Source organism: Pristiophorus japonicus, chromosome 14 (assembly GCF_044704955.1).
Source record: "Pristiophorus japonicus isolate sPriJap1 chromosome 14, sPriJap1.hap1, whole genome shotgun sequence".
Taxonomy (NCBI): Eukaryota; Metazoa; Chordata; class Chondrichthyes; family Pristiophoridae; genus Pristiophorus; species Pristiophorus japonicus.
The window spans coordinates 163,411,951-163,439,480 of NC_091990.1; the positions used below are offsets into that span (position 1 = coordinate 163,411,951).

Sequence of the window (27,530 nt, forward strand, 5' to 3'; positions counted from 1 at the left end):
TGAATACAGCCTCAATATATGCCTATGATACGTGAAGAGGAATTGCACTGAAAATACAATGGGATCTGACCTTATTATAATCATTCTTTGTCACCTCCAGACTCTATGAAGACTCTTCACTGTCCTCCCGCCCTCCATAAACTGTAACTTGTCCAAAACTGTACCGCACTTATTCTGCTCAGTAGTAAGTTTGCTCATTCATCATCAATGTCTTCGCTGACTTACATGGGCATCCTGTCACCCAATTTAATAATTAAATATCCATGTTCTCTTTTGTTGATGAAGGATCACATCCAAAAGTTCTTCTTTTAGACATCATGCCATGTATTTCACACAGTTTCTATTTTTAACATCTGAATGTAATCTAGAAATTACTATTGGTAGTTATGATGGACAAATGCTTAATGCATTCATATGACATTCCTCTATTATTTTAATGAAAAATGTACCCATTTGAAATTAACAAGTTGATGTGTCCATTAATAAAGTATAGTACAAAAGCTTTTGAAATATAACTCTTCTGCATGTGCAAACAGGCCAGAATCATACATCATAATATTAGTAAAATCCTAACTGTAGGAATCTTGCTGTAATATATTTTAATTAAGGTAACATCATTACCACTCCAACTCCATTCTTTATTTTATTTCCAAATCCTGACAATCCTATAAGTGCAGTGACAGAAGTGCTTAAATAAAGTCAGTTAGTGTTTTCACACCACAGAACAATTTCCTTAGCACAACTGGTTGCAAATAATCTTGAAGAAAATGAGCCATAAGACAACAGCCTGAGATGCCCCAGAAAGTTCCTTTGAGGAAAATGAAAAGTTTCAATAATGACACTTTAGCAGTTTATTCGTTATTCTTCAGGGACAAACACTAAATAGGGAAGTTTGTAACTGTGATTCTTAGAAATCATCATCTTAAAACGTTTGTGCAACTAACGATGAAAGAAAGCAACATCTGACTGACTGGTTCTGACAGCTGATAATCTTCTCTTCCACCTGAGGGGAAAAAGCTGATTTTGTTCTGGTGAAACACAAGCAAGCTGACATTTGGTTTAAAACACTGACTCATGTTCCCGATGATGGGGAAGTCCAGAACTAGGGGACACAGTCTTAGGATAAGGGGTAGGCCATTTAGGACTGAGATGAGGAGAAACTTCTTCATTCAGAGAGTTGTTAACCTGTGGAATTCCCGACCGCAGAAAGTTGTTGATGCCACTTCATTCGATATACTCAAGAGGGAATTAGATACGGCCTTTGCGGCTAAAGGGATCAAGGAGTATGGAGAGAAAGCAGGAAAGGGGTACTGAGGGAATGATCAGCCATGACCTTATTGAATGGTGGTACAGGCTCAAAGGGCCGAATGGCCTGCTCCTGCACTTATTTTCTATGTTTCTATGAAAGCTTCAAATGCAAATAATACATATTGGACCAATATGTGATAATATGTGATCTCGGGGATTGACTGAATCATGGGCAGTACTGTATGTTGTGACTTAATCACCTTCTGGTGTTTTACAGAAAGGCCACGCACCTTATTGGCTCGTGAAAACAACTTCACTGTAAAAATGTTCACGTTCCAGTTCTTCACAATGTTCTCATCCATCATTTATATCGCATTTTTTCTCGGAAGGTGAGTATAGTATTTTTGTGGGTAGATATACACCCTGGTAAAGTGTGTAATTTTAAAAGTCCATGTAAACTATTACTCCAATTGCACTGTCAGAGGTATTCTCCCTGGAATCTGCCAAGTTTTGCATTGTGCAATGATAATCACAGAATCATAGAAATTTACTGCACAGAAGGAGGCCATTCAGCCCATCGTGTCTGTGCCAGCCGACAAAGAGCTATCCGCCTAATCACGATCACCCATCCCCCCTGTGCTTTCTGATCTACATTGGCTCCCAGTTAAACAACGCCTCAATTTCAAAATTCTCATCCTTGTTTACAAATCACTGCATGGCCTTGCCCCTCCCTATCTCTGTAATCTTTTTCAGCCTCACAACCCCACAAGATGTCTCCCCTCCTCAAATTCTGCCCTCTTGAACATCCCTCATTATAACTGCTCAACCATCGGTGGCCGTGTCTTCAGCTGTTTGGGCCCAAAGTTCTGGAACTCCCTCCCTGAAACTCTCCGCCTCCCTATCCTCCTTAGGACGCTCCTTAAAACCTACCTCTTTAAACAAGCTTTTGGTCATCTGTCTTAATTTCTTCTTTTGTGGTTCCTTGTCAAATGTATCTGTTTTATCTTGTAACACTATAGTGAAGCGCCTCGGGACATTTTACTATGTTAAATGCGCTATATAAATAAAATTATATTATTATCCCACTTTCCAGCTCTTGGTCCATTTCCAAGTACTTTTTAAATGCTATGACGGTTTCTGCCTCTACCATCCTTTAAGGCAATTAATTCGAGACCCTCCATCACCCTCTGGGTGAAAAATTGTCTACTCAAATCCCCTCTAAACCTCCTACTATTGTGTTCCTAACACAGATGAGGCTGCACACAGGGAGGTTAAAGTGACAGTGACTTCAGTCTTTAATAAGACACTCCAGAGTGAGGAACAGGCCTTAGGGGCCGACTTATATACAGTGCTCCCAAGGGATGCTGGGATCCCTTGGGACTTCAGGGGATGAGCTCCCTTGTGGCGGAACATGGGAGTGCATGCTTTACAGATACACATCACTCCGCGCCCCCCCCCCCCCCCCACCCCCCAAAAGTCAAAGTGAAAACTATTTACAAGGTGAGGCGGTCTGGAGCCTTTCTTTCCCTGGTGGACCGCCTCGATACAAATGTCTGTTCTGGTGTGTTGGCTGTGCCCTCGCTGGGCTGGCGTATTGTTGGCCCTGCAGGGCTGCTAGGTGAGCCTGGCCTTGCTGGGCTGTTGAGCGTGATGGGTTCGATTTCATGGTCCGGCGTGACGTCGTTGATCCTTTGGGTGTGTGTTGTGGGCTTGAAAAAGGTGGTGTCTGCTGTGGGTTGTTCAGGGCAGTCTGTGAACCGCAGCCTCGTTTGGTCTAGGTGCTTTCTGCAAATTTGTCCATTGTCTATTTTGACTACAAACACCCTATTCCCTTCTTTAGCTATCACCGTACCCGCGATCCACTTGGGACCATGTCCATAGTTTAGCACAAACACAGGGTCATTCAGATCAATTTCCCGTGACACAGTGGCACGACCATCGTTTACATTTTGTTGCTGCCGCCTGCTCTCTACCTGATCATGCAGGTTGGAGTCAACCAGCGAGAGTCTGGTTTTAAGTGTCCTTTTCATGAGTAGCTCAGCTGGGGGCACCCCTGTGAGCGAGTGGGGTCTCGTGCGGTGGCTGAGCAGTACTCGGGACAGGTGGGTTTGGAGTGAGCCTTCTGTGACTCGTTTAAGGCTCTGCTTGATGGTTTGTACTGCCCGCTCTGCCTGCCCATTGGAAGCTGGTTTAAACGGGGTCGAGGTGACATGTTTGATCCCATTGCAGGTCCTGAATTCTTTAAATTCGGCACTGGTGAAACATGGCCCATTGTCACTGACAAGTATGTCAGGCAGGCCGTGGGTGGCAAACATGGCCCTCAGGCTTTCAATGGTGGCGGTGGCAGTGCTTCCTGACATTATTTCACATTCAATCCATTTTGAAATAGAATCCACCACCACCAGGAACATTTTAACATTTTACCGAGAAACGGGCCCACATAGTCCACATGGATCCTTGACCATGGTCTGGAGGGCCAGGACCACAAACTTAGTGGTGCCTCTCTGGGCGCGTTGCTCAACTGAGCACATACGCTGTATTGCCGTACACAAGACTCTTAAGTCAGAGTCGATACCCAGCCGCCACACGTGGGATCTGGCTATCGCTTTCATCAATATTATACTGGAGTGTGTGCTGTGGAGATCCGAGATGAACGTCTCCCTGCCCTTTTTGGGTAGCACTACGCGGTTACCCCACAACAGGCAGTCTGCCTGAATGGACAGCTCGTCCTTTCGCCGCTGGAACAGCTTGATTACCTCTTGCATTTCAACTGGGATGCTGGCCCAGCTCCCATGCAGTGCACAGTTTTTTTACTAGGGACAGCAGAGGATCTTGGCTGGTCCAAGTCCTAATCTGGCAGGCCGTGACGGGTGATTCAAACGCTTCCATGACCATCAACAAGTCTGCGGGCTGCGCCACCATCAACAAGTTTGCAGGCTGCACCATTTCCATCCCCGTGGGCAATGGTAGCCGACTGAGAGCATCCGCACGGTTCTCGGTGCCTGGCCTGTGGCGGATGGTATAGTTATACGCTGATAGCGCGAGTGCCCACCTTTGTATGCGGGCTGAGGCATTAGTATTTATCCCCTTGTTTTCAGCGAACAGGGATGTGAGGGGCTTGTGATCAGTTTCCAGCTCAAAATTTGAGGCCAAACGGGTACTGATGCATTTTCTTTACTCCGAACACACACGCTAATGCCTCTTTCTCAATCATGCTGTAGGCCCTCTCGGCCTTAGACAAGCTTCTGGAAGAATAGGCGACAGGTTGCAATTTCCCCGCAATGTTAGCTTGTTGTAATACACACCCGACCCCGTACGACGACACTTCACATGCTAGCACAAGTCTTTTACACGGGTTATACAATACAAGCAGCTTGTAGGAGCATAAAATGTTTCTGGCTTTCTCAAAAGCAATTACTTGTTTTTTTCCCCATACCCTGTTCTCACCTTTGCACAATAACACATGTACAGACTAAGAGGGTGCTTAACCCCGGGAGGAAGTTACCAAAATAGTTGAGTCCCAGGAACGACCGCAGCTCCGTGACGTTCTGTGGCTTGGACCCGTTCCTGTTAGCCTCTGTCTTGATGTCTATGGGCCGAATGCCGTCCGCCGTGATCTTTCTCCCCCAAAACTCCTCTTCTGTTGCCATGAAGATACATTTCGACCTCTTCAGCTGCAGCCCTATGCGATCCAGTCGCTGGAGGACCTCCTCCAGGTTTTGTAGGTGCTCGGCGGTGTCCCGACCCGTGACCAATATGTCATCCTGAAAGACCACCATGTGTGGTACCGACTTGAGTAGGCTCTCCATGTTTCTCGGGAAGATCGCTGCAGCCAACCGAATTCCAAATGGGCATCTGTTGTAGATGAACAGTCCCTTGTGCTTGTTGATGCAGGTGAGGCCCTTCGAAGACTTCTCCAGCTCCTGCGTCATGTAGGTCGAAGTCAGGTCGAGCTTGGTGAATGTCTTGCCTCCTGCCAGCATCGCAAATAGGTCGTCTGCCTTAGGTAGCGGGTATTGGTCCTGTCGCGAGAAACGATTAATAGTTACTTTATAATCGCCGCAAATCCTGACCATGCCATCACTTTTGAGTACTGAAACAATCGGGCTGGCCCACTCGCTGAATTCCACTGGGGAAATGATACCCTCGCGTTGCAGCCTGTCCAGCTCGATTTCCACTCTCTCCCTCATCATGTGAGGTATCGCTCGTGCCTTGTGGTGAATGGGTCGTGCCTCTGGGAGCAAGTGGATCTTCACCTTCACCCTGGAAAAGTTTCCAATGCCTGGTTCAAAAAGGGAAGGAAATTTGTTAAGAACCTGGGTACATGAGGCCTCATCGGCATGTGATAGTGCTCGGATGTCATCCCAGTTCCAGCGGAATTTGCCCAGCCAGCTCCTTCCGAGCAGTGTGGGGCCATCGCCCGGGACAATCCAGAGTGGCAGTTCATGCACCGTGCCCTCGTAGGTGACCTTGACCATGGCGCTGCCCAGGACAGTAATGAGCTCTTTGGTGTACGTTCTCAGTTTTGTGTGGATGGGGCTCAGGGCTGGTCTGAATGCCTTGTTGCACCACAGTCTCTCAAACATCTTTTTACTTATGATGGATTGGCTAGCGCCAGTGTCCAATTCCATGGCTATGGGTAAGCCATTCAATTTTACGTTTAGCATTATAGGTGGACATTTCGTCGAAAATGTGCACCCAGTGTACTTCAGCATCTGCCTCCTCTCTCTGAGGCTCGAAATTGCTTTGATCCACCATGGACCGATCTTCCTCTGCCACGTGGTGGTTAGCAGGTTTTGCAGAGCTTGCAGCTTGTTGGAGGTGCCCCATTGTTCCACAGCTCTTGCAAACATACCCTTTGAAGCGGCGTGAATAGGCTGAATGGAAGCCTCCACAACGCCAACAAGGTGTGAATTGCCTTGCATTCATCCTTTGTTGCTGACTCTGAGTCATCTGGGTTACCTGAGGCCTGCTGGCAGTTGCAGACTCGTGATTTCTGCCCTGTACATTTCTGCTTGCAAACACAGTTCCAGTTAATTTATGAACATTGCTAGCACTTGTGTGCTGAGAGATTTGTTTGGTATTATCACTGGTGGACATAAACGCCTGTGCTATTACAATGGCCTTACTGAGGGTCGGTGTCTTTACAGTCAAAGGTTTTCGTAGGATGGTCTCGTGGCCAATGCCCAGTACAAAAAAGTCTCTGAGCATTTGCTCCAGGTAGCCATCAAACTCACATTGTCCTGTAAGTCGCCATAGCTCTGCGATGTAGCTCACCACTTCCTGACCTTCAGATCGCTGGCACGTGTAGAACCGATACCTCACCATGAGCATGCTCTCCCTCGGGTTAAGATGCTCCCGAACCAGTGTACACAGCTCCTCATACGACCTATCTGTGGGTTTCACCGGGGCCAGAAGATTCTTCATGAGGCTGTAGGTCAGTGCCCCACAGACTGTGAGGAGGACCGCTCTCCTTTTTGCAGCGCTTCCTTCTCCATCCAGCTCGTTGGCTACAAAGTACTGGTCTTGCCGTTCGACATAGGCTTCCCAGTCCTCACCCTCCGAGAACTTCTCCAGGATGCCCACAGTTTGCTGCATCTTTGCGCTGGATTCGTATTCTCGTCGCCAGTTATTGTGTTCCTAACACAGATGAGACTGCACACAGGGAGTTTAAAGTAACAGTGACCTCAGTCTTTAATAAGACACTCGAGTGAGGAACAGGCCTTAGGGGCCGGCTTATATACATTGCTCCCAAGGGATGCTGGGATCCCTTGGGACTTCAGAGGATGAGCTCCCTGGTGGCGGAACATGGGAGTGCATGCTTTACAGATACACAACACCTACAACTTACTTTTAATCTATGCCCCCCTGTTTATTGACCATTCTGCTAAGGGGAATAGGTCCTTCCTATCCAATCTATCTAAGCCCCACATAATTTTATCTATCTCAATTGGGTCTCCCCTCAGCCAAAGAAAACAACAACGAGCTTATATAATCTTTCCTCATAACTAAAATTCACCAGTCCTGCCAACATCCTCGTAAATCCCCTTTGTACCCTCTCTAGTGCAATCATATCCTGCCTGTTATGTGACCAGAACTGCATACAGTACTTTAGCTGTGGCCTAACCAGTGATTAATACAGTTCAAGCATAACCTCCCTGCTCTTACATTCTATGCCTCGGCTAATAAAAGCCAGTATCCCATATACCTTCTTTACCAACTTATCTACCTGTGCTACTACCTTCAGGGATCTGTGGACAAGCATTCCAAGGTCTACACTTCTCAGTGTCGTACCATTTACTGCATGTTGCCTTGTCTTGTTGGCCCTTCCAAATGCATTGTTCCATACTTCTCCAGATTGAATTTCATTTGGCACTGTTCTGCCCACCTGACCAGTCCATTGATATCTTCCTGCAGTTTACTGCTTTCTTCTTCATTATCAACCACACTGCCAATTTTTGTATCATCTGCAAACTTCTTAATCATACCCCCTACGTTTAAGTCCAAATCATTGATTATATACCACAAAAAACAAGGAACCTAGTACTGGGCCCTGCAGGACCCCACTGAAAACAACTTTCCAGTCACACAAACACCATTACCATTACCCTTTGCTTCCTGCCTCTGAGACATTATACTGTTTACATTATACATTAATGATTTAGACGAAGGGATTAAATGTAGTATCTCCAAATTTGCGGATGACACTAAGTTGGGTGGCAGTGTGAGCTGCGAGGAGGATGCTATGAGGCTACAGAGTGACTTGGATAGGTTAGGTGAGTGGGCAAATGCGTGGCAGATGAAGTATAATGTGGATAAATGTGAGGTTATCCACTTTGGTGGTAAAAACAGAGAGACAGACTATTATCTGAATGGTGACAGATTAGGAAAAGGGAAGGTGCAACGAGACCTGGGTGTCATGGTACATCAGTCATTGAAGGTTGGCATGCAGGTACAGCAGGCGGTTAAGAAAGCAAATGGCATGTTGGCCTTCATAACGAGGGGATTTGAGTACAGGGGCAGGGAGGTGTTGCTACAGTTGTACAGGGCTTTGGTGAGGCCACACCTGGAGTATTGTGTACAGTTTTGGTCTCCTAACTTGAGGAAGGACATACTTGCTGTTGAGGGAGTGCAGCGAAGATTCACCAGACTGATTCCCGGGATGGTGGGACTGACCTATCAAGAAAGACTGAATCAACTGGGCTTGTATTCACTGGAGTTCAGAAGAGTGAGAGGGGACCTCATAGAAACGTTTAAAATTCTGACGGGTTTGGACAGGTTGGATGCAGGAAGAATGTTCCCAATGTTGGGGAAGTCCAGAAGCAGGGGTCACAGTCTAAGGATAAGGGGTAAGCCATTTAGGACCGAGATAAGGAGAAACTTCTTCACCCAGAGAGTGGTGAACCTGTGGAATTCTCTACCACAGGAAGTAGTTGAGGCCAATTCACTAAATATATTCAAAAGGGAGTTAGATGAAGTCCTTAGTACTCGGGGGATCAAGGGGTATGGCGTGAAAGCAGGAAGTGGGTACTGAAGTTTCATGTTCAGCCATGAACTCGTTGAATGGCGGTGCAGGCTAGAAGGGCTGAATGGCCTGCTCCTGCACCTATTTTCTATGTTTCTATGTTTCTATGAGACAATTTTGGATCCAACTTCCCAGTTTCCCTTGAATCCTATTGGCTTTTACTTTTATGACCAGTTTGGGAGCTTATCAAAAGCCTTGCTAAAATCCATGCCGACTACATCAAATGCACTACCCTCATCGACCCTCCTTGTTACCTCCTCAGAAAATTCAATCAAGTTAGTTAGGCACGATCTTCCCTTAACAACTCCATGCTGAGGGTTGTGGGGATCTGGATCTCGCTGCCTGGAAGAGTGGTGGATGCAGAAACCCTCACCGCTTTTAAGAGATGGTTGGATGGGCACTTAAAGTGCAGTAACCTGCAGGGTTATTATCTGAATGGCGGCAGATTAGGAAAAGGAGAGGTGCAACGAGACCTGGGTGTCATGGTACATCAGTCATTGAAAGTTGGCATGCTGGTACAGCAGGCGGTGAAGAAGGCAAATGGCATGTTGGCCTTCATAGCTAGGGGATTTGAGTATAGGAGCAGGGAAGTCTTACTGCAGTTGTACAGGGCCTTAGTGAGGCCTCACGTGGAATATTGTGTTCAGTTTTGGTCTCCTAATCTGAGGAAGGACGTTCTTGCTATTGAGGGAGTGCAGCGAAGGTTCACCAGACTGATTCCCGGAATGGCAGGACTGACATATGAGGAGAGACTGGATCGACTGGGCCTGTATTCACTGGAGTTTAGAAGGATGAGAGGGGATCTCATAGAAACATATAAAATTCTGACGGGACTGGACAGGTTAGATGCAGGAAGAATGTTCCCGATGCTGGGGAAGTCCAGAACCAGGGGACATAGTCTAAGGATAAGGGGTAAGCCTTTTATGACTGAGATGAAACTTCTTCACTCAGAGAGTTGTTAACCTGTGGAATTCCCTACTGCAGAGAGTTGTTGATGCCAGTTCATTGGATATATTCAAGAAGGAGTTAGATATGGCCCTTACGGCTAAAGGGATCAAGGGGTATGGAGAGAAAGCAGGAAAGGGGTACTGAGGTGAATGATCAGCCATGATCTTATTGAATGGTGGTGCAGGCTCGAAGGGGCGAATGGCCTACTCCTGCACCTATTTTCTATGTTTCTGTGTTACGGACCTAGAGCTGGTAATTGGGATTAGACTGGATGACCTTTTGTTGGACGGCACAGATATAATGGTAAGTACTGCAGGGAATAGAATACGGTCAGGGTGATCTCCTGGACTAGTTTTGATTTTCTGGATGGGTCGGAGAGGAATTTTCCCAGATTTTTTTCTCCCTAAATTGGCCTGGGTTTTTATCTGGTTTTTGCCTCTCCCAGGAGATCACATGGCTCCAGTTGAGGTGGAGTGTAGAATGTTTCAGTGTAAGGCGCGTCGCAGTTGTGTGAGGCGGACTGGTTGGGCTGGGTGCTCTTTGCTTTTCCGTCATTGTCCATAGGTTTATATGTAATCTTTAGGGCTGCTGACCAAGGGTTGTGTGGCTCTTTGTCGGGTGGCGCGGACACGATGGGCCGAAATAGCTTCCTTCTGCGCTGTAAATTTCTATGTTGCTATGTTTCTGACTGTTCTTGATTAATCCGTGTCTTTCTAAATGAAGATTTATCATGTCCCTCAGAATTTTTTCCAATAATTTTCCCAACATCGAGGCTAGGCTGACTGGCCTTTAATTACTTGGTCTATCCCTTTCTCCCTTTTTAAACAATAGTATAACATTAGCAATCCTACAGTCCTCCGGTACCACACCTGTAGCCAGGGAGGATTGGAAAATGTTGGTCAGAGCCTCTGCTATTTGCTCTGTTGCTTCCCTGGGGATTTATTCACTTTCAAAGATGCTAAACCCCTTAATATTTCCTCTCTCAATGTGTATTTCATCTAATATTTCACACTCCTCCTCCCTGATTGCAATGTCTGCATCGTCCCTCTCTTTTGTGAAAACAAACGTAAAGTATTCATTAAGAACATTACCCTCTTCCTCCGCCTCCAGTTTACCTTTATGGTCACTAATAGGCCCTACTCTTTCTTTAGTTATCCTCTTGCTCTTAATAACATAGTAAGATGTTATAAAACATCTTTGGGTTTTCCTTGATTTTACTTGACAATATTTTTTCATGCCCTCTCTTTGCTTTCCTAATTTCATTTCTAATGTTACCCCTGCACTTTGTATACTCCTCTAGGCTTTCTGCAGTATTGAGCCCTCGGTATCTGTCACAAGAATCCCTTTTTTCTTTAACCTAGCCAGTATGTCTCTTGACATCCAGGGGGCTCTAGATTCGTTAGCCCCACCCTTTTTCTTTAAGGGAGCATACTTGCTCTGAACCCTCACTATCTCCTCCTTGAATGCCTCCCACTGCTCTGATGCTGATTTACCTTCAAGTAGCTGGATCCAGTCACTTTGGTAAATCACATCTCAGCTGAGTAAAATTGGCTTTACCCCAATTGAGAACTTTTATTCCTGGCCTATCTTTGTCCTTTTCCATAACTACCCTAAATCTAACTGAATTATGATCACTAGCACCAAAATGCTCTCCCACTGATACCCCTTCCACCTGCCCAGCTTCATTCTCTAAAACTAAGTCCAGAACCGCCCCCTTCCTTGTTGGGCTTGCTATGTACTGGCTAAAAAAGTTCTCCTGAATGCATTTTAAGAAATCTGCTCTCTCTATACAGGTACACATCCGAAATCCAGAATCTTCGGAATCGAGTTTGTTTCGTTTTTTGTTTTTTTTCCAGATTTCAGACAAGAAAAGCAATAGTCTGAAATCCGGAATCCTCAACTGAATCCGTGCCAGATTTTGGGTTTTTCCAGATTTCGGACCTCGCTGCCCACACTGGTGCTCAGGGCTATCCAGAGCTGAAGGGAAGGATTCCCAACCCCAGTGATGGCTCAAGCCCTCCAGGTAGGGTCAGTGAGCCCGGTGGCTGGTCATCGATGAGCGGGTCCCTGGGTGAATGCAGACTGTTGGCGGGGTGCCACACGTAGGGTGGCTGAGGTGCTGAATTTCCATCACTCGCTCATCTCCTCTATACCCTACATTCATGCCACTCCTCGCTGATTCTCACCACCCGCAGTGCTGAGTTTTTTTGTTTCCTCGTCCCTCGCTGCCTGACGTCGCCATCTTGGCTGCCTCAAAATGTCCAGTTTTCGGAAAATAATTCTGCATTCTGGACTACTCCACCTTGGCCGCCTTAAAATGTCCAGTTTTCAGAGAATAATTCCGGATTCTGGACTACTCCATTCACGATGCTTAAAATGTCCAGTTTTCAGAGAATAATTCCGGATTCTGGACTACTCCATTCACGATGCTTAAAATGTCCAGTTTTCAGAGAATAATTCCGGAGTCTGGACTACTCCATTCACGATGCTTAAAATGTCCGGTTTTCGGAGTTCTGGATTCGGGACGTTGTACCTGTATAATATACAGTATGGTGAGTGTGTCAGCTGTAAGTCATTGGGTAGCACTCTCGCCTCTGAGTCAGAAGATTGTGGGTTCAAGTCCCACTCCAAAGACTTGACCACAAAAATCCAGGCTGACACTCCAGTGCAGTACTGAGGGATTGCTGCATTGTCAGAGGTGCCGTCTTTCAGATGAGCCGTTAAACCGAGACTCCATCTGCTCTCCCAGTTGGATGTAAAAGATCCTATGGCACTATTTAGAAGAAAAGCAGTGAGTTCTCCCTGGTGTCCTGGCCAATATTTATCCCTCATACAACATTACAAAAAAAAGATTATCGGATCGTTATTGCATTGCTGTTTGTGGAGCTTGCTGTGCACAAAGTGGCTGCCGCGTTTCCTACATTACAACAGTGACTTCAAAAGTAGTTCATTGGCTGGGATTGTGAAAGGCGCTATATAAATGTAAGTCTTTGGGCTGGATTTTCGTCTCGCTTACGCCTCCAGAGGGGGCAGTAAAGGGTGTTTCTAGGTGTTATGGTGGGCGCTTAGCTGTTACTGCCCGGCCGGCAAATTTGGCTCATAGTATGCGGCGGTGCAAAACCTTACTGCCCCATCCTCTAGTTTCACTGAGATCATGACATCAATTGTCGTGCAATGCTGCGCTAGCGCCTCGAATACAAAATTAGGCCCCAACACCTCACTAAACATCCACCCCAGGAAACGTCTGAAAAACCAGGCATTGCCAGGGTGCAGCAGCAGGATTAGTGGCGTTATTAAATGGAGGGTTGAGGATCCTACATCAAAGGTCACATTGACTGCAACGGTTGCGCACAACACACTGCGTGAAGCTCTGACTTGAAAGTATCAGTTTTATCTGCCATTACAGTGTTCTTACAGCATCAGTGAGAGAACTTAATGGGGGCATTACTAGTTCTCCAGCGTATCATGCTGCATGCAGGTGGCGTCAAGCTAGAAGAAGCTCTCTTGGCCGAAGACGTCTGGGGAGAAGGGCTTACCCCCCCCCCCCCCCACGGGTTTTCAGGCACCGACGCTCATACTGTGAGCTCTCTGAGCAGCAGTGTGGTGAGAAGGCTGCGCATGCGAAAGGAAGTGCTGGCAGAGATATGCCATCTCTTACAAGAAGACCGATGTCTCGGACCGCTCTGGAGGCAGTCTTCAATACTCCCATCAACAGGTATCCGAATTAATTGTGGTGTGCTGCATGTTGCACAGTTTGGCCATCATGAGGGGCCAGGCATTGCCCGTGGGGATTGCCTGGCGAGGCCCCATTGGATAGTCACACTATCCACAGGGGAGGCAGCATGGATATACTGCCGGACCAAGAGTCACACGTCGCCAGCTCAAAATGGACGGGTTCTCCTAAATGGAGGAAACTGAGAGATGGAGCTGATACTGGACACGCTATGTGCCCCCATAAAGGCACATCTCTGGTGAATGTGGGAATGACACACAAGACACCAATGGCAAAGGATCAAACAGACATTTTACTGCAACAAAGTAGCAAAAATTCCCCCCACCAAAAGACAACCATACAATAGACAATGTTATGTTGCAGGGCACTGAACAACAATTAAATCAAAGAAACTAGTTACAAGAGTAATCAACAAAAATCGGGGCACCTGCACAACCTTGTCCTGCACATTATTCTGACTTATTTAACGCCGTGATTTTTGGCTGGGGTGCAAAAACTTCCTTGTGTAATGCCTGATTTTGCGCTCCCGATCATGGAACCTCATATTTTGCCGAATTTTGCATATGAGGGCGCAAACTTTTTCCAGGCCCACCGCCATTACCGCCTCGAAATCTCAAAAAACAAAAATGCAGCCCATTTATTTTTTCTAAACTTCTTTTGAATCGGATTGCTTCCCTTTTCCTCTCGTGGAGGTACTGTCTCTTGCTGGGCCACTGTAGCAGTAGATGCCCTCAGGTAGACAATAAGTGCCAGCAGTTAGTTTCACTATGGAGGGCAACGCAGCTGAGCTTGGTCTTGCCCTCACCCAACGCTGACACATGATTCCAGCAAGGTTCACTGGATCACAAGCAACAATCCTAGTTGGTTTTCTCTTTCCTGACGCAGAATAATCCAAATATAGCGCCATAACCGCTCTACCTATGAGATCAGACACATTGGAGGGCATTTATTGACTAATCCATTTATAAGCTAGTGAACATACACTGATTATGTCGTTGCTTGATTAGTCATAGTTCACAGGATCACAAAATAATTATAGATGTCGAAGGCCATTTGGCCCCCATTAATTTATCCACCCAGACAGATCCTAATATTCCTCTAGTGTAGCAATTGTTTCTTAAATGATTTCAGGACTTTTGCCTCTACTACTCTATCTGTAAGTTAATTTCACACGTTGAACTAAGTCTGCAGTAATAAAATACAATAGGTATTTTTAGCATAGTTGTGCACTGTCGACTATAAGATAGTATATTGAATCGCAAGTGAATGTATCGAACTGTGATTACTGTAAGTATACAAAGATAATGTGGTGTGTCTGGTATGTATAATAATGGTTTACTGTATATTAATTATACAAATACTGTGACTTTAAGTGAGTATGTAGCACAAGTTCACTGTTTACAATAGTAGAGGTACATGTGTTTAATACAAAGAAACCCTGGTGAGATATTTATACCCACACATTATTCGAGAACATCTGTTGGGATAAATGAGCATACCTACTGCAACTGTATAGAGTGTGCAGTGGTCATGCACAGTATGGTGAAGGTGTGGGAGTGCATTATACAGTGAGTGAGCAGTGGAAATGTACTAAGGAGTGTGCATGAGTACCATACATGACGACTCTCCACAACAACAACTTGTACTTATACAGCGCCTTTAACGTAGTAAAACATTCTAAGGTGCTTCACAGGAGTGTTATAAGACAAACGAGAGGGAGAGAGGTTTAGGGAGGGAGTTCCAGAGCTTAGGGCCTAGGCAGCAGAAGGCATGGCCATCGATGGTTGAGCAGTTATAATCAGGGATTCTCAAAAGGGCAGAATTTGAGGAGTGCAGAAATTTCGGGCGGGAGGGTGGGTAGCATTGTGAGGCTGAAAGAGATTACAGAGATAGGGAGGGGCGAGGCCATGGAGGGATTTGTAAACAAGAATGAGAGTTTTAAAATCGAGGCACAGCTTAGCCAGGAGCCAATGTAGGTCAGTGAGCACAGGGGTGATGGGTGAGCGGGAATTGGTGCGAGTTAGGACACGGGCAGCCGCGTTTTGGATGAGCTCAAGTTTACATAGGGTAAAATGTGGGAGGCCAGCCAGGAGTGCATTGGAGTAGTCAAGTCTAGAGGTGACAAAGGAATGGATGAGGGTTTCAGCAGCAAATGAGCTGAGGCAGGGGTGGAGATGGGCACTGTTACTGAGGTGGAAATAGGCGGTTTTAGTTATGCCGCGAATATGTGGCTGGAAGCTCATTTCAGGGTCAAATATGACACCTAGGTTGTGAACAGTCTGGTTCAGCCTCAGACAGATGCAAGAAAGAGGAATGGAATCAGTGGCTAGGGACCAAAGACAATGGTCTCGGTCTTCCCAATATTTAATTGGATAACATTTCAGCTCATCCAGTAATGGATGTCGGACAAGCAGTCTTACAATTTAGAGACCATGGAGGGGTTGAGAGAAGTGGTGGTGAGGTAGAGCTGGGTGTTATCAGCGTACATGTGGAAACTGAGGCTGTGTTTTCCGATGATGTCACTGCAGTAACTGATTTGTTTCTCTGCTAGGATTAATGGGCACCCAAATAATTACGTGAGATTAGCGAGTCAGTGGCGACTGGAGGAGGTGAGTAGCAATTCGCTGCTTTTCAATTTTTTCACACAAAGTTAAGACACCATGTGACATATAGTAACAATGACTTCTTCTGGGACAGAACACACCGTATCAATAAATCCCCCCACCCCCCCCCGACACACAAATCAATAAATCCCCCGACACACATATCAATAAATCCTCCGACACACAAATCAATAAATCCCCACCCCCCCCGACACACAAATCAATAAATCCTCCAACACACAAATCAATAAATCCCCCCCCGACACACAAATCAATAAATCCCCCCCCCCGACACACAAATCAATAAATCCCACCCCCGACACACAAATCGATAAATCCCCCGACACACAAATCAATAAAACCTCCAACACAAATCAATAAATCCTCCCCGACACACAAATCAATAAATCCTCCCCCCGACACACAAATCAATAAATCCCCCGACACACAAATCAATAAATCCCCCCCCCGACACACAAATCAATAAATCCCCCCGACACACAAATCAATAAATCCCCCGACACACAAATCAATAAATCCCCCCCCCCGACACACAAATCAATAAATCCCCCCGACACACAAATCAATAAATCCCCCCGACACGCAAATCAATAAATCCCCCCGACACACAAATCAATAAATCCCCCCCGACACACAAATCAATAAATCCCCGACACACAAATCAATAAATCCCCCCCCCGACACACAAATCAATAAATCCCCCCCCCACCCGACACACAAATCAATAAATCCCCCCCCCGACACACAAATCAATAAATCCCCCGACACACAAATCAATAAATCCCCCCAACACACAAATCAATAAATCCCCCCGACACACAAATCAATAAATCCCCCCCGACACACAAATCAATAAATCCCCCCAACACACAAATCAATAAATCCCCCCGACACACAAATCAATAAATCAATAAATCCCCTCGACACACAAATCAATAAATCCCCCCGACACACAAATCAATAAATCACCCCCCCGACACACAAATCAATAAATCACCCCCCCGACACACAAATCAATAAATCCACCCCCCCGACACACAAATCAATAAATCCCCCTCCGACACACAAATCAATAAATCCCCCCCCCCCCGACACACAACTCCCTGCTGGGACAGACTGGACTTTTTCTTATCACCTGATTTTTCAACTGTATTGCAGCAGGCAGGAATGGGAAATAGAGCAGGGATCTGTTATGTTGGATTCTCACCCAGTTTTTCACTTGCTTAATTTTCCACCGTTATTTCCAGGTGTTTCCCTGGAATGGAGAGGTATATTTCATTGAGATGGTTGTGTCATCCATCCCATTTATCTTTGTTACCAACTTTGAAAGGACAGTTCTCTTCAAAATACAATTGTGTGAGCTACCCTGTCAGAAGCTAAGACTGCCTTTGGACTCTGCTCCAGATCAGAGGTCACATGCTCAAGGGTGCATTGCAGAGCTGCAAAGCCATCCACCGTGGTGCTGTTAGAGGCAGGTAGTGAATTCTTCCAACCTTCCTCTGCTGCACATTGTTGGAAACCATTCCTAGTGCCTATGGATGTGTTAGCTGCTCTGTAAATACCCTTCTTTTAAAAGCATAACAACGGAGTTCTGGTTCCCTAGGTTGTTCAGCATAGGGGGCAACCTCTCCTCACTCTCCAGAGAGAAATGTCTTCCTCCTTATGTTGCATCACCAGCTTCTCCTGCACACTTTGGCTCCGTGTCATCCTCTGCCCTCCCTTCTGGCTTACTATCTAATTTTGTAAAATATATTTGTTGTCAGGATGTGAGTGACGCTGGCAGGGCTGTATTTATTGCCCATCCCTAGTTGCCCTGAGAAGATGATAGTGGGCCTCATCCTTGAACTGCTGCAGTCCTTGTGGTAATGGTGCTAATGGTCCTTCTCAGTGGCTGGAAGGTTCTGTAGGTGCTAAACCTGATGAGCTCCTGCAGTGCATACAGTAGATAGTACATACTGTAGCTACAGTGTGCAGCTGGTGGAAAGGATGAACATTGAGTCCAGTGGCAGAGCACCAATGAAGTGGATTGCTTTATCAATGATGAATCCTTGAGTACTGTTGCAACTGTGCCCACGCTGGAAAGTAGTAAATATTCCCGACGAGCCTGTTGATGGAGAGAGATTTAGGTGTCAGGAGGTAAACCACCTGCAGAGCACTCAGTCTCTGTTCTGCTCTTGGAGCCACATGTTATTCAATTCCTGCTGTAGACTAGAATAGACTGCTTTATTATTGGAGGAGTTGTAATAGCAGCTGCTAATTAGCAAACAGCCCACTCCTGACCTTATGATAGATGGAAAGTCATTTATAGAACAGCTGAAAATGTTTGGGCCAACAAAATCCTGGGGCTGTGATGACTGGCCCCCAACACACAACCATCTTCCTATGTCAGGTATGACTCCAGCCATTGTAGAGTTTTCCGACTGATCCCCAATTCAAAGACTTAGCACTTTAAGCTGTTGCAGGCATTGAAATATTGCAACAGCATACCATTTGCTGTTCTCAAGCAAGCAAACTTCCAATTAGAGGTGTTGGCAACAACCAGAATAGTAAAATTAAGCTGATCACAGAAGCTTTGGCAGATTGAAGCCCCATTTTTGATGGTAATAATGCTGAAGAGGAAAATGGAATGCTGTTGGTACACACAGTATCCATAAACCCCTGCTTAGAGAAAAATGTGCACATAATAGTTCCTCATTGCCTTTGCAAACAACCTCATGAAGTTATTTTTCTTTCTAGTGCCATCCAAATGGCTGCATGACAGACCTCTTCATCCAAATGACTGTCATTATGATACTGAAACAAATACTGAGCAGCTGTGTGCAGTACGCTGTCCCGTAAGTTAGCTTTCACTAGAAGTAAATCTATTTGTAATGTATGGACCACAGTATGTTATATACAGGATAGCAATTGCACTGGAACCAGATCGTTTATGTCCTGACAGGATATGATACTGGGCACCCAATTGTACAGTATCCTAAAATTCTGTGCCATTGGGCATCCTGCCCTACAGTATATTATATTGTGACATTCTACATCATTAGGTGCCAGTTATGTAATACTTGTATTTATATAGTACTTTATCATGTTGTTTCAGTAGGTTAGTTACTTTTAAGTGCAAGATTATATAGGCACAAAGCTTATATTCTGATACCATGTGCCATTGATCGTCTAGTCATATAATAATTACACTGGGTTCCATTGAGACTTAGTTATATAATAGGTTAGATTCTGACACTCTGTTCCAGTGGCGGCTTAGCTGTACAAACATTTGCCCTTTCCTCCAGTTCCCCACACATCGAGGTTGATTTCGATTCATGCTGTTGGCAGAAGTGATGAAAAAGTTGACGTGTTCTCCCATCCACACAACTCTTGTACAACTAACAGCAGCCAATTATAATTTTTTGTTAGTGAAAGCCTGACACCACACTGGTTGTCTGCTCTTGGAGGCAATGGCAACCTATTATAATAGGATGAAAATGAGAAAATTATAGATTGAAGTTGTAAATCATCGAAAGAACTGCGGACTTTTGATACGTCATACTACAAGAAATGTTAAATGTTGCTATCATTCCTGAATGAAAACAATGAGAATGATGTTTGAATGTGGAATAATGGAGACTTTGACTTTTCTTTATTTGTAATTAGATTTTAACAACTTTATGCAAAACCCATCACATCCAAAAATCAGTGGGTAGCAAATGTTAATCTTCTTTACAATTTACAAAATTGTGATACAAATGTTATGCTCATCAAGGCGAGGACTATGGGGAAATAAAGACATTCCCATTTCGGGCACTGAGTGTCAAGGTTAAGCACTCCCAGGTTAGCACAACAGGGGTTAGATGCAGAGCAAAGACATCTCTAGACTTCCAATCCATATATCTAAACTCTAAGCAGCACACCTGCCACTTATGGTCTCTCTGAATGAGATTGTCAATTCAGTGAAATTGTTTTGAATCATGGGCGGTTATTTGCTCTGGACCCATCTTCACTAAGAATAAAGTAGATTCTGACACCGATTCATTTCACATAGGACCGTGTCAAAAATACCAATTGCACTTGCTCAGAAATCAAACCTTGATGTTAAATGTGACTGACTAATTTTAATTATTAATGCTTTATAGATCCCTGAAATATAAATGGAAAAATTATCGCAAAAAGTTCCCAAAGGATGATGTGGAGGATGCGATGAAAAATCATTGGATCAAAAACTACAACCTGAACAGTGTTGACTCCTTTAGGTTATTCAATGAGTTTTTAGAAATGGGTACGTTTCCTGATATACATACACACATTCCCTTATAATCTCCCACTCACCCCATGTGCTTTAATGAGATCTCTCCCCAAATTGTAATCAGGAACTCAGGCATTCACTCACTCAGAGGATTTACCCCAAATAGATTTATTTTTTACCTATTTCTTAATACTACGGGCCGAAATGGCCCCTTTGCGCAGTGCCAGTTAGTGCGCCAGCCGGTGATAACGGTGTGCTAATGAGTTAAGTGTGCTGGCGCGCCGGCCACATCAACCTACACGGACTTGCCCACCTCTTCGCAGATGGTGCTGTGGCTTTGCGATTCGCTCCGGCGTCGCTTGCGACACTCCTCTGCGCACAGCGATGATGAGGTCATCACCGTGCGCATCGCCTCGTGACCACCCTGGAAGCTTAAATTGCCCCGCGCCCCTCCAAATAACGCTTGCCGATGCCAACGGCAGCTTTTGCTGTCGGTTTGAAGTCGTCAGGCTACAGCGCCAACGAGATTTTAAGGTGCGCTGGTCAAGGCAATTTTTTGTCGGCCAAATTTTCAGACACTTTGAAAGTATTTTGTTGTTTGGTTTTGCAAAGGCCAGCATTGATTGCTGACGCTCAGTTTCCTTTGGCTTCCATTGCTTCCCCTGCTTCAGTCAACTCCATTTGCATAGCACAACATTCTGTGCAAATCATAGGCTCAGTGTTGGCAGTGAACCGCCTCCTGCATCTTCACCATTGGAGGATGATTCGGAGAAGACAATGGTGCCGTGATTTAGCCAGGCTGCAGCATCGGAAGAGGGAAAGAGAAAGGTTGCAACTAGGATAGGCACCTACACGGTGAGAGGCCCATGCAGAGGACCATGGAGAGGCCCAAGCTTTGAGGATCAGAGAGAGGGACAGGAAGAGAGACAGACAGAGACTGATAGAAAGGTGCAGGGAGAGGCTAAGGGAGCAAGAGCAGCAGGCAGAGGCACAGCAGCAGGCGGTCCCTCGGAGTCCAGGATGACTTGCTTCCGGACTAAAAATGAGTTCTCGGGTGACTGAGGAGTCCAATGCGGAACCCTACAGTCTCGGTCACAGGTGGGGCAGATGGTGGTTGAAGGAACGAGTGGGTTGCCGTGCGCTCCTTCCGCTGTCTACGCTTGGCTTCAGCTTGCTCCCGGCGAAGAGACACGAGGAGTTCGCTGCCTTCCCGGATGCTTTCCCTCTACTTTGGGCGGTCTTTGGCCAGGGATTCCCAAGTGTCAGTGGGGATGTTGCACTTTTTCAAGGAGGCTTTGAGGGTGTCATTTGAAGGGTTTCCTCTGCCCACCCGGGGCGCGTCGAAGCTCCGCGTACAGCACTTGCTTTGGGAGTCTCGTATCGGGCATGCGGACGATGTAGCCCCTCCAACGGAGCTGATCGAGTGTGGTCATTGCTTCGACGCTGGGGATGTTGGCCTGAGCGAGAACACTGACCTTCGTGCGCCTATCCTGCCAATGGATTTACAGGATCTTGCAGAGGCAGAGTTGGTGGTACTTCTCCAGTGCTTTGAGGTGTACATAGTCCATGTCTCTGAAGCATATAGGAGGGCGGGTATCACTACTGCTCTGTAGACCATGAGTCTGGTGCTGGGTTTGAGGTCCTGGTCTTCGAACACTCACTTCCTCAGGCGACGAAGGCTGCACTGGCACACTGAAGACAGAGTTGGACTTCATTATCGACATCTGCCCTTGTTGACAGTAGGCTCCCGAGGTATTTAAAATGGTCCACATTGTCCAAGGCCTCGTCATGGATTTTGATAATCGGGAGGCAGTGCTGTGAGGCAGAGGCAGGTTGGTAGAGGACCTTTGTCTTACGGATGTTTAGTGTAAGGCCCATACTCTCGTATGCTTCAGTGAAGGTGTTGACGATGGCTTGGAGTTCGGCCTCCGAGTGTGCGCAGACGCAGGCGTCATCTGCGTGCTGTAATCTAATGACAGAGGATGGGACAACCCTGGATCCGGCCTGGAGGCGACGGAGGTTGAACAGTTTCCCGTTTATTCTGTAGATTAACTCCACTCCAGCAGGGAGCTTACTGAGGGTGAGATACAGCATTGCAGCAACGAAGATCGAGAAGAGCGTTGGTGCGACGACACAGCTTTGCTTGACCCTGGTCCGAACGTGAATTGGGTCTATGGTGGATCCATTGGTCAGGATTACGGCATGTATGTCATCGTGGAGCAGGCGAAGGATGGTGATAAACTTTTGAGGGCAGCCATAATCTCTCACGGGTGATGGTGTCGAAGGCCTTTGTGAGGTCAAAGAAGGCCATGTACAGGGGTTGATGATGTTCCCTGCATTTCTCTTGGATTTGCCACGCGGTGAAGATCTTGTCCATTGTGCCCCTTAGTGGGCGGAATCTGCATTGCGACTCTGGAAGACTCTGCGACTCTTCAGCCACAGGGAGAAGGCGAGTGAGGAGGATTGTTGCGATGACTTTCCCTGTGGCAGATAGCAGGAAAACTCCTCTGTAATTACTGCAATCGGACTTGTCGCCTTTCTTGAAGGTAGTCACGATTATGGCATCTCTGAGATCTCCTGGCATGCTCTCCTCCTTCCAGATAAGAGAAATGAGATCATGTATTAGTGGCAATAATGCTTCTCCGCCATGTTTTAGTGCTTTGGTGGGGATTCCATCTGCTCCTGAGGCCTTGTTGTTCATCAGTTGTCGGATGGCCTTTTCTACCTCATGCTGGGCTGGGGTTGTGCTGAGATGGTGACGGGTAGCATGCTGCGGGATGGAGCTGAGGACACTCACGTCGAAGACAGAGTCTCGGTTAAGGATATTATGTCCGAACACAGATGAGACTGCACACAGGGAGGTTAAAGTAACAGTGACCTCAGTCTTTAATAAGATACTCCAGAGTGAGGAACACGCCTTAGGAACCGGCTTATATAAAGTGCTCCTAAGGATGCTGGGATCCCTTAGGACTCTGGGGATGCGCTCCCTGGTGGCGGAACATGGGAGTGCATGCTTTACAGATACACAACATCACTCCCCCTAAAAATCAAAGTGAAAACTATTTACAAGGTGAGGCGGTCGGGAGCCTTTCTTTCCCTGGTGGACCGCCTCGGTACAAATGTCTGTTCTGGTGTGTTGGCTGTGCCCTCGCTGGGCTGGCGTATTGTTGGCCCTGCAGGGCTGCTGGGTGAGCCTGGCCTTGCTGGGTTGTTGGGCGTGATGGGTTCGATTTCCTGGTCTGGGGTGGTGTCGTTGATCCTTTGGGTGTGTGTTGTGGGCTTGAAAAAGGTGGTGTTTGCTGTGGGTTGTTCAGGGCAGTCTGTGAACCGCAGCCTCGTTTGGTCCAGGTGCTTTCTGCAAATTTGTCCATTGTCTAGTTTGACTACAAACACCCTACTCCCTTCTTTAGCTATCACTGTGGCCGCGATCCACTTGGGACCATGTCCATAGTTTAGCGCATACACAGGGTCATTCAGATCAATTTCCCGTGACACAGTGGCGCGACCATCGTTTACATTTTGTTGCCGCTGCCTGCTCTCTACCTGATCATGCAGGTTGGGTGAACCAGCGAGAGTCTGGTTTTAAGTGTCCTTTTTCATGAGTAGCTCAGCCGGGGGCAACCCTGTGAGCGAGTGGGGTCTCATGCGGTAGCTGAGCAGTGCTCGGGACGGGCGGGTTTGGAGTGAGCTTTCTGTGACTCGTTTGAGGATCTGTTTGATTGTTTGTACTGCCCGCTCTGCCTGCCCATTGGAGGCTGGTTTAAACGGGGCCGAGGTGACATGTTTGATCCCATTGCGGGTCATGAATTCTTTAAATTCGGCACTGGTGAAACATGGCCCGTTGTCGCTGACCAGTATGTCAGGCAGGCCGTGGGTGGCAAACATGGCCCTCAGGCTTTCAATGGTGGCGGTGGCGGTGCTTCCCGACATTATTTCACATTCAATCCATTTTGAAAAAGCATCCACTACCACCAGGACCATTTTACCGAGAAACGGGCCTGCATAGTCGACATGGATCCTCGACCATGGTCTGGAGGGCCAGGACCATAAACTTAGTGGTGCCTCTCTGGGCGCGTTGCTCAACTGAGCACATATGCTGCATTGTCGTACCCAGGACTCTAAGTCAGAGTCAATACGGGGCCACCACACGTGAGATCTGGCTATCGCTTTCATCATTACTGTACCTGGGTGTGTGCTGTGGAGATCCGAGATGAACGTCTCCCTGCCCTTTTTTGGTAGCACTACGCGGTTACCCCACAACAGGCAATCTGCCTGAATGGACAGCTCGTACTTTCGCCGCCAGAAGGGCTTGATTGGCTCTTGCATTTCAACGGGGATGCTGGCCCAGGTCCCATGCAGTACACAGTTTTTTTTAACTAGGGACAGCAGATGATCTTGGCTGGTCCAAGTCCTAATCTGGCGGGCCGTGACAGGTGATTTATCATTTTCAAACGCTTCCATGACCATCAACAAGTCTGCGGGCTGCGCCACCATCAACAAGTTTGCAGGCTGCGCCATTTCCACCCCTGTGGTGGGCAATGGTAGCCGACTGAGAGCATCCGCACAGTTCTCGGTGCCTGGCCTGTGGCGGATAGTTATATGCTGATAGCGCGAAAGCCCACCTTTGTATGCGGGCTGAGGCATTAGCATTTATCCCCTTACTTTCAATGAACAGGGATGTGAGGGGCTTGTGATCGGTTTCCAACTCAAATTTGAGGCCAAACAGGTACTGATGCATTTTCTTTACCCCAAACACACACGCTAATGTCTCTTTCTCAATCATGCTCTAGGTGCTCTCGGCCTTAGACAAGCTCCTGGAATAATAGGCGACAGGTTGCAACTTCCCCGCAACGTTAGCTTGTTATAATACACATACGATGATGCGTCACATGCTAGCACAAGTGTTTTACACGGGCTATACAATACAAGCCGTTTGTTGGAGCATAAAATGTTTTGGCTTTCTCAAAAGCAATTACTTGTTTTTTTCCCCATACCCAGTTCTCACCTCTGCGCAATAACACATGAAGGGGCTCTAAAAGGGTGCTTAACCCCGGTAGGAAGTTACCAAAATCGTTGAGTCCCAGGAACGACCGCAGCTCCGTGACGTTCTGTTGCCTGGGCGCATTCCTGATACCCTCTGTCTGTGGGCTGAATGCCGTCCGCCGCGATCTTTCTCCCCAAAAACTCCACTTCTGTTGCCATGAAGATGCATTTCGACCTCTTCAGCCGCAGCCCTACGCGATCCAGTCGCTAGAGGACCTCCTCCAGATTTTGTAGGTGCTCGGCGGTGTCCCGACCTGTGACCAATATGTCGTCCTGAAGGACCACCGTGTGTGGTACCGACTTGAGTAGGCTCTCCATGTTTCTCTGGAAGATCGCTGCAGCCGACCGAATTCCAAACGGGCATCTCTTGTAGATGAACAGTCCCTTGTGCATGTTGATGCAGGTGAGGCTCTTCGAAGACTCCTCCAGCTCCTGCGTCATGTAGGCCGAAGTCAGGTCGAGCTTGGTGAACGTCTTGCCTCCTGCCAGCGTCGCAAATAGGTCGTCTGCCTTAGGTAGCGGGTATTGGTCCTGTAGCGAGAAACGGTTAATAGTTACTTTATAATTGCTGCAAATCCTGACTGTGCCATCACTTTTGAGTACTGGAACAATCGGGCTGGCCCACTCGCTGAATTCCACTGGAAAGATGATGCCCTCGTGTTGCAGCCTGTCCAGCTTGATTTCCACTCTCTCCCTCATCATGTGAGGTACCGCTCGCGCCTTGTGGTGAATGGGTCGTGCCTCTGGGTCCAAGTGGATCCACACCTTTGCCCCGGAAAAATTTCCAATGCCTGGCTCAAAAAGGGAAGGAAATTTGTTAAGAACCTGGGTACATGAGGCCTCATTGACATGTGATAGCGCTCGGATGTCATCCCAGTTCCAGCGGATTTTGCCCAGCCAGCTTCTTCCAAGCAGTGTGGGGCCATCGCCCGGGACAATCCAGAGCAGCAGTTTATGCACCGTGCCCACGTAGGTGACCTTGACCATGGCGCTGCCCAGGACAGTGATAAGCTCTTTGGTGTACATTCTCAGTTTCGTGTGGATGGGGCTCAGGGCTGGTCTGAATGCCTTGTTGCATCACATTCTCTCAAACATCTTTTTACTCATGATGGATTGGCTAGCACCAGTGTCCAGTTCCATGGCTACGGGTAAGCCATTCAATTTTACGTTTAGCATTATAGGTGGACATTTCGTCGGACCTCAGCATCTGCCTCCTCTCTCTGAGGCTCGAAATTGCTTTGATCCACCATGGACCGACCTTCCTCTGCCACATGGTGGTTAGCAGGTTTTGCAGAGCTTGCAGCTTGTTGGAGGTGCCCCATTGTTCCACAGCTCTTGCAAACATACCCTTTGAAGCGGCATGAATAGGCTGAATGGAAGCCTCCACACGCTAACAAAGTGTGAATTGCCTTGCATTCATCCTTTGTTGAGGTCTCTGAGTCATCTGGGTCACCTGAGGCCTACTGGCAGTTGCAAACTCCTGGGTTCTGCCCTGTACATTTCTGCTCGCAAACACAGTTCCAGTTAATTTATGAACATTGTGAGCACTTGTGTGCTGAGAGATTTGTTTGGTGTCATCATTGGTGGAAATAAACGCCTGTGCTATCGCAATGGCCTTACTGAGGGTCGGTGTCTCTGCAGTAAAAAGTTTTCGTAGGATGGTCTCGTGGCCAATGCCCAGTTAAAAAAAAGTCTCTGAGCATTTGCTCCAGGTAGCCATCAAACTCACATTGTCCTGCAAGTCGCCTTAGCTCGGCGACGTAGCTCGCCACTTACTGACGTTCAGATCGCTGGCACGTGTAGAACCGATACCTCGCCATCAGCACGCTCTCCTCGGGTTAAGGTGCTCCCGAACCAGTGTACACAGCTCCTCATACGACTTATCTGTGGATTTCACCGGAGCCAGAAGATTCTTCATGAGGCTGTAAGTCGGTGTCCCGCAGACTGTGAGGAGGACCGCTCTCCTTTTTGCAGCGCTTCCTTCTCCGTCCAGCTCGTTGGCTGCAAAGTACTGGTCTAGCCATTCAACATAGGCTTCCCAGTCCTCACCCTCCGAGAACTTCTCCAGGATGCCCACAGTTTGCTGCATCTTTGCGTTGGATTCGTATTCTCGTTGCCAGTTATTGTGTTCCTAACACAGATGAGGCTGCACACAGGGAGGTTAAAGTAACAGTG

General features: G+C 47.0%; 1 protein-coding gene across 1 annotated transcript in view; it reads left to right on the forward strand.

Annotated features, from left to right (window-relative positions):
• ano9b (anoctamin 9b) overlaps positions 1-27,530 on the forward strand; it is a 202,344-nt gene that overhangs the window by 148,432 nt on the left and 26,382 nt on the right. Inside the window, exons 16-19 of the mRNA XM_070898654.1 lie at positions 1,526-1,637; positions 16,006-16,063; positions 18,815-18,912; positions 20,203-20,345. Coding sequence (XP_070754755.1) covers positions 1,526-1,637; positions 16,006-16,063; positions 18,815-18,912; positions 20,203-20,345 — 411 coding nt within the window. The remainder of the gene's footprint in view (positions 1-1,525; positions 1,638-16,005; positions 16,064-18,814; positions 18,913-20,202; positions 20,346-27,530) is intronic.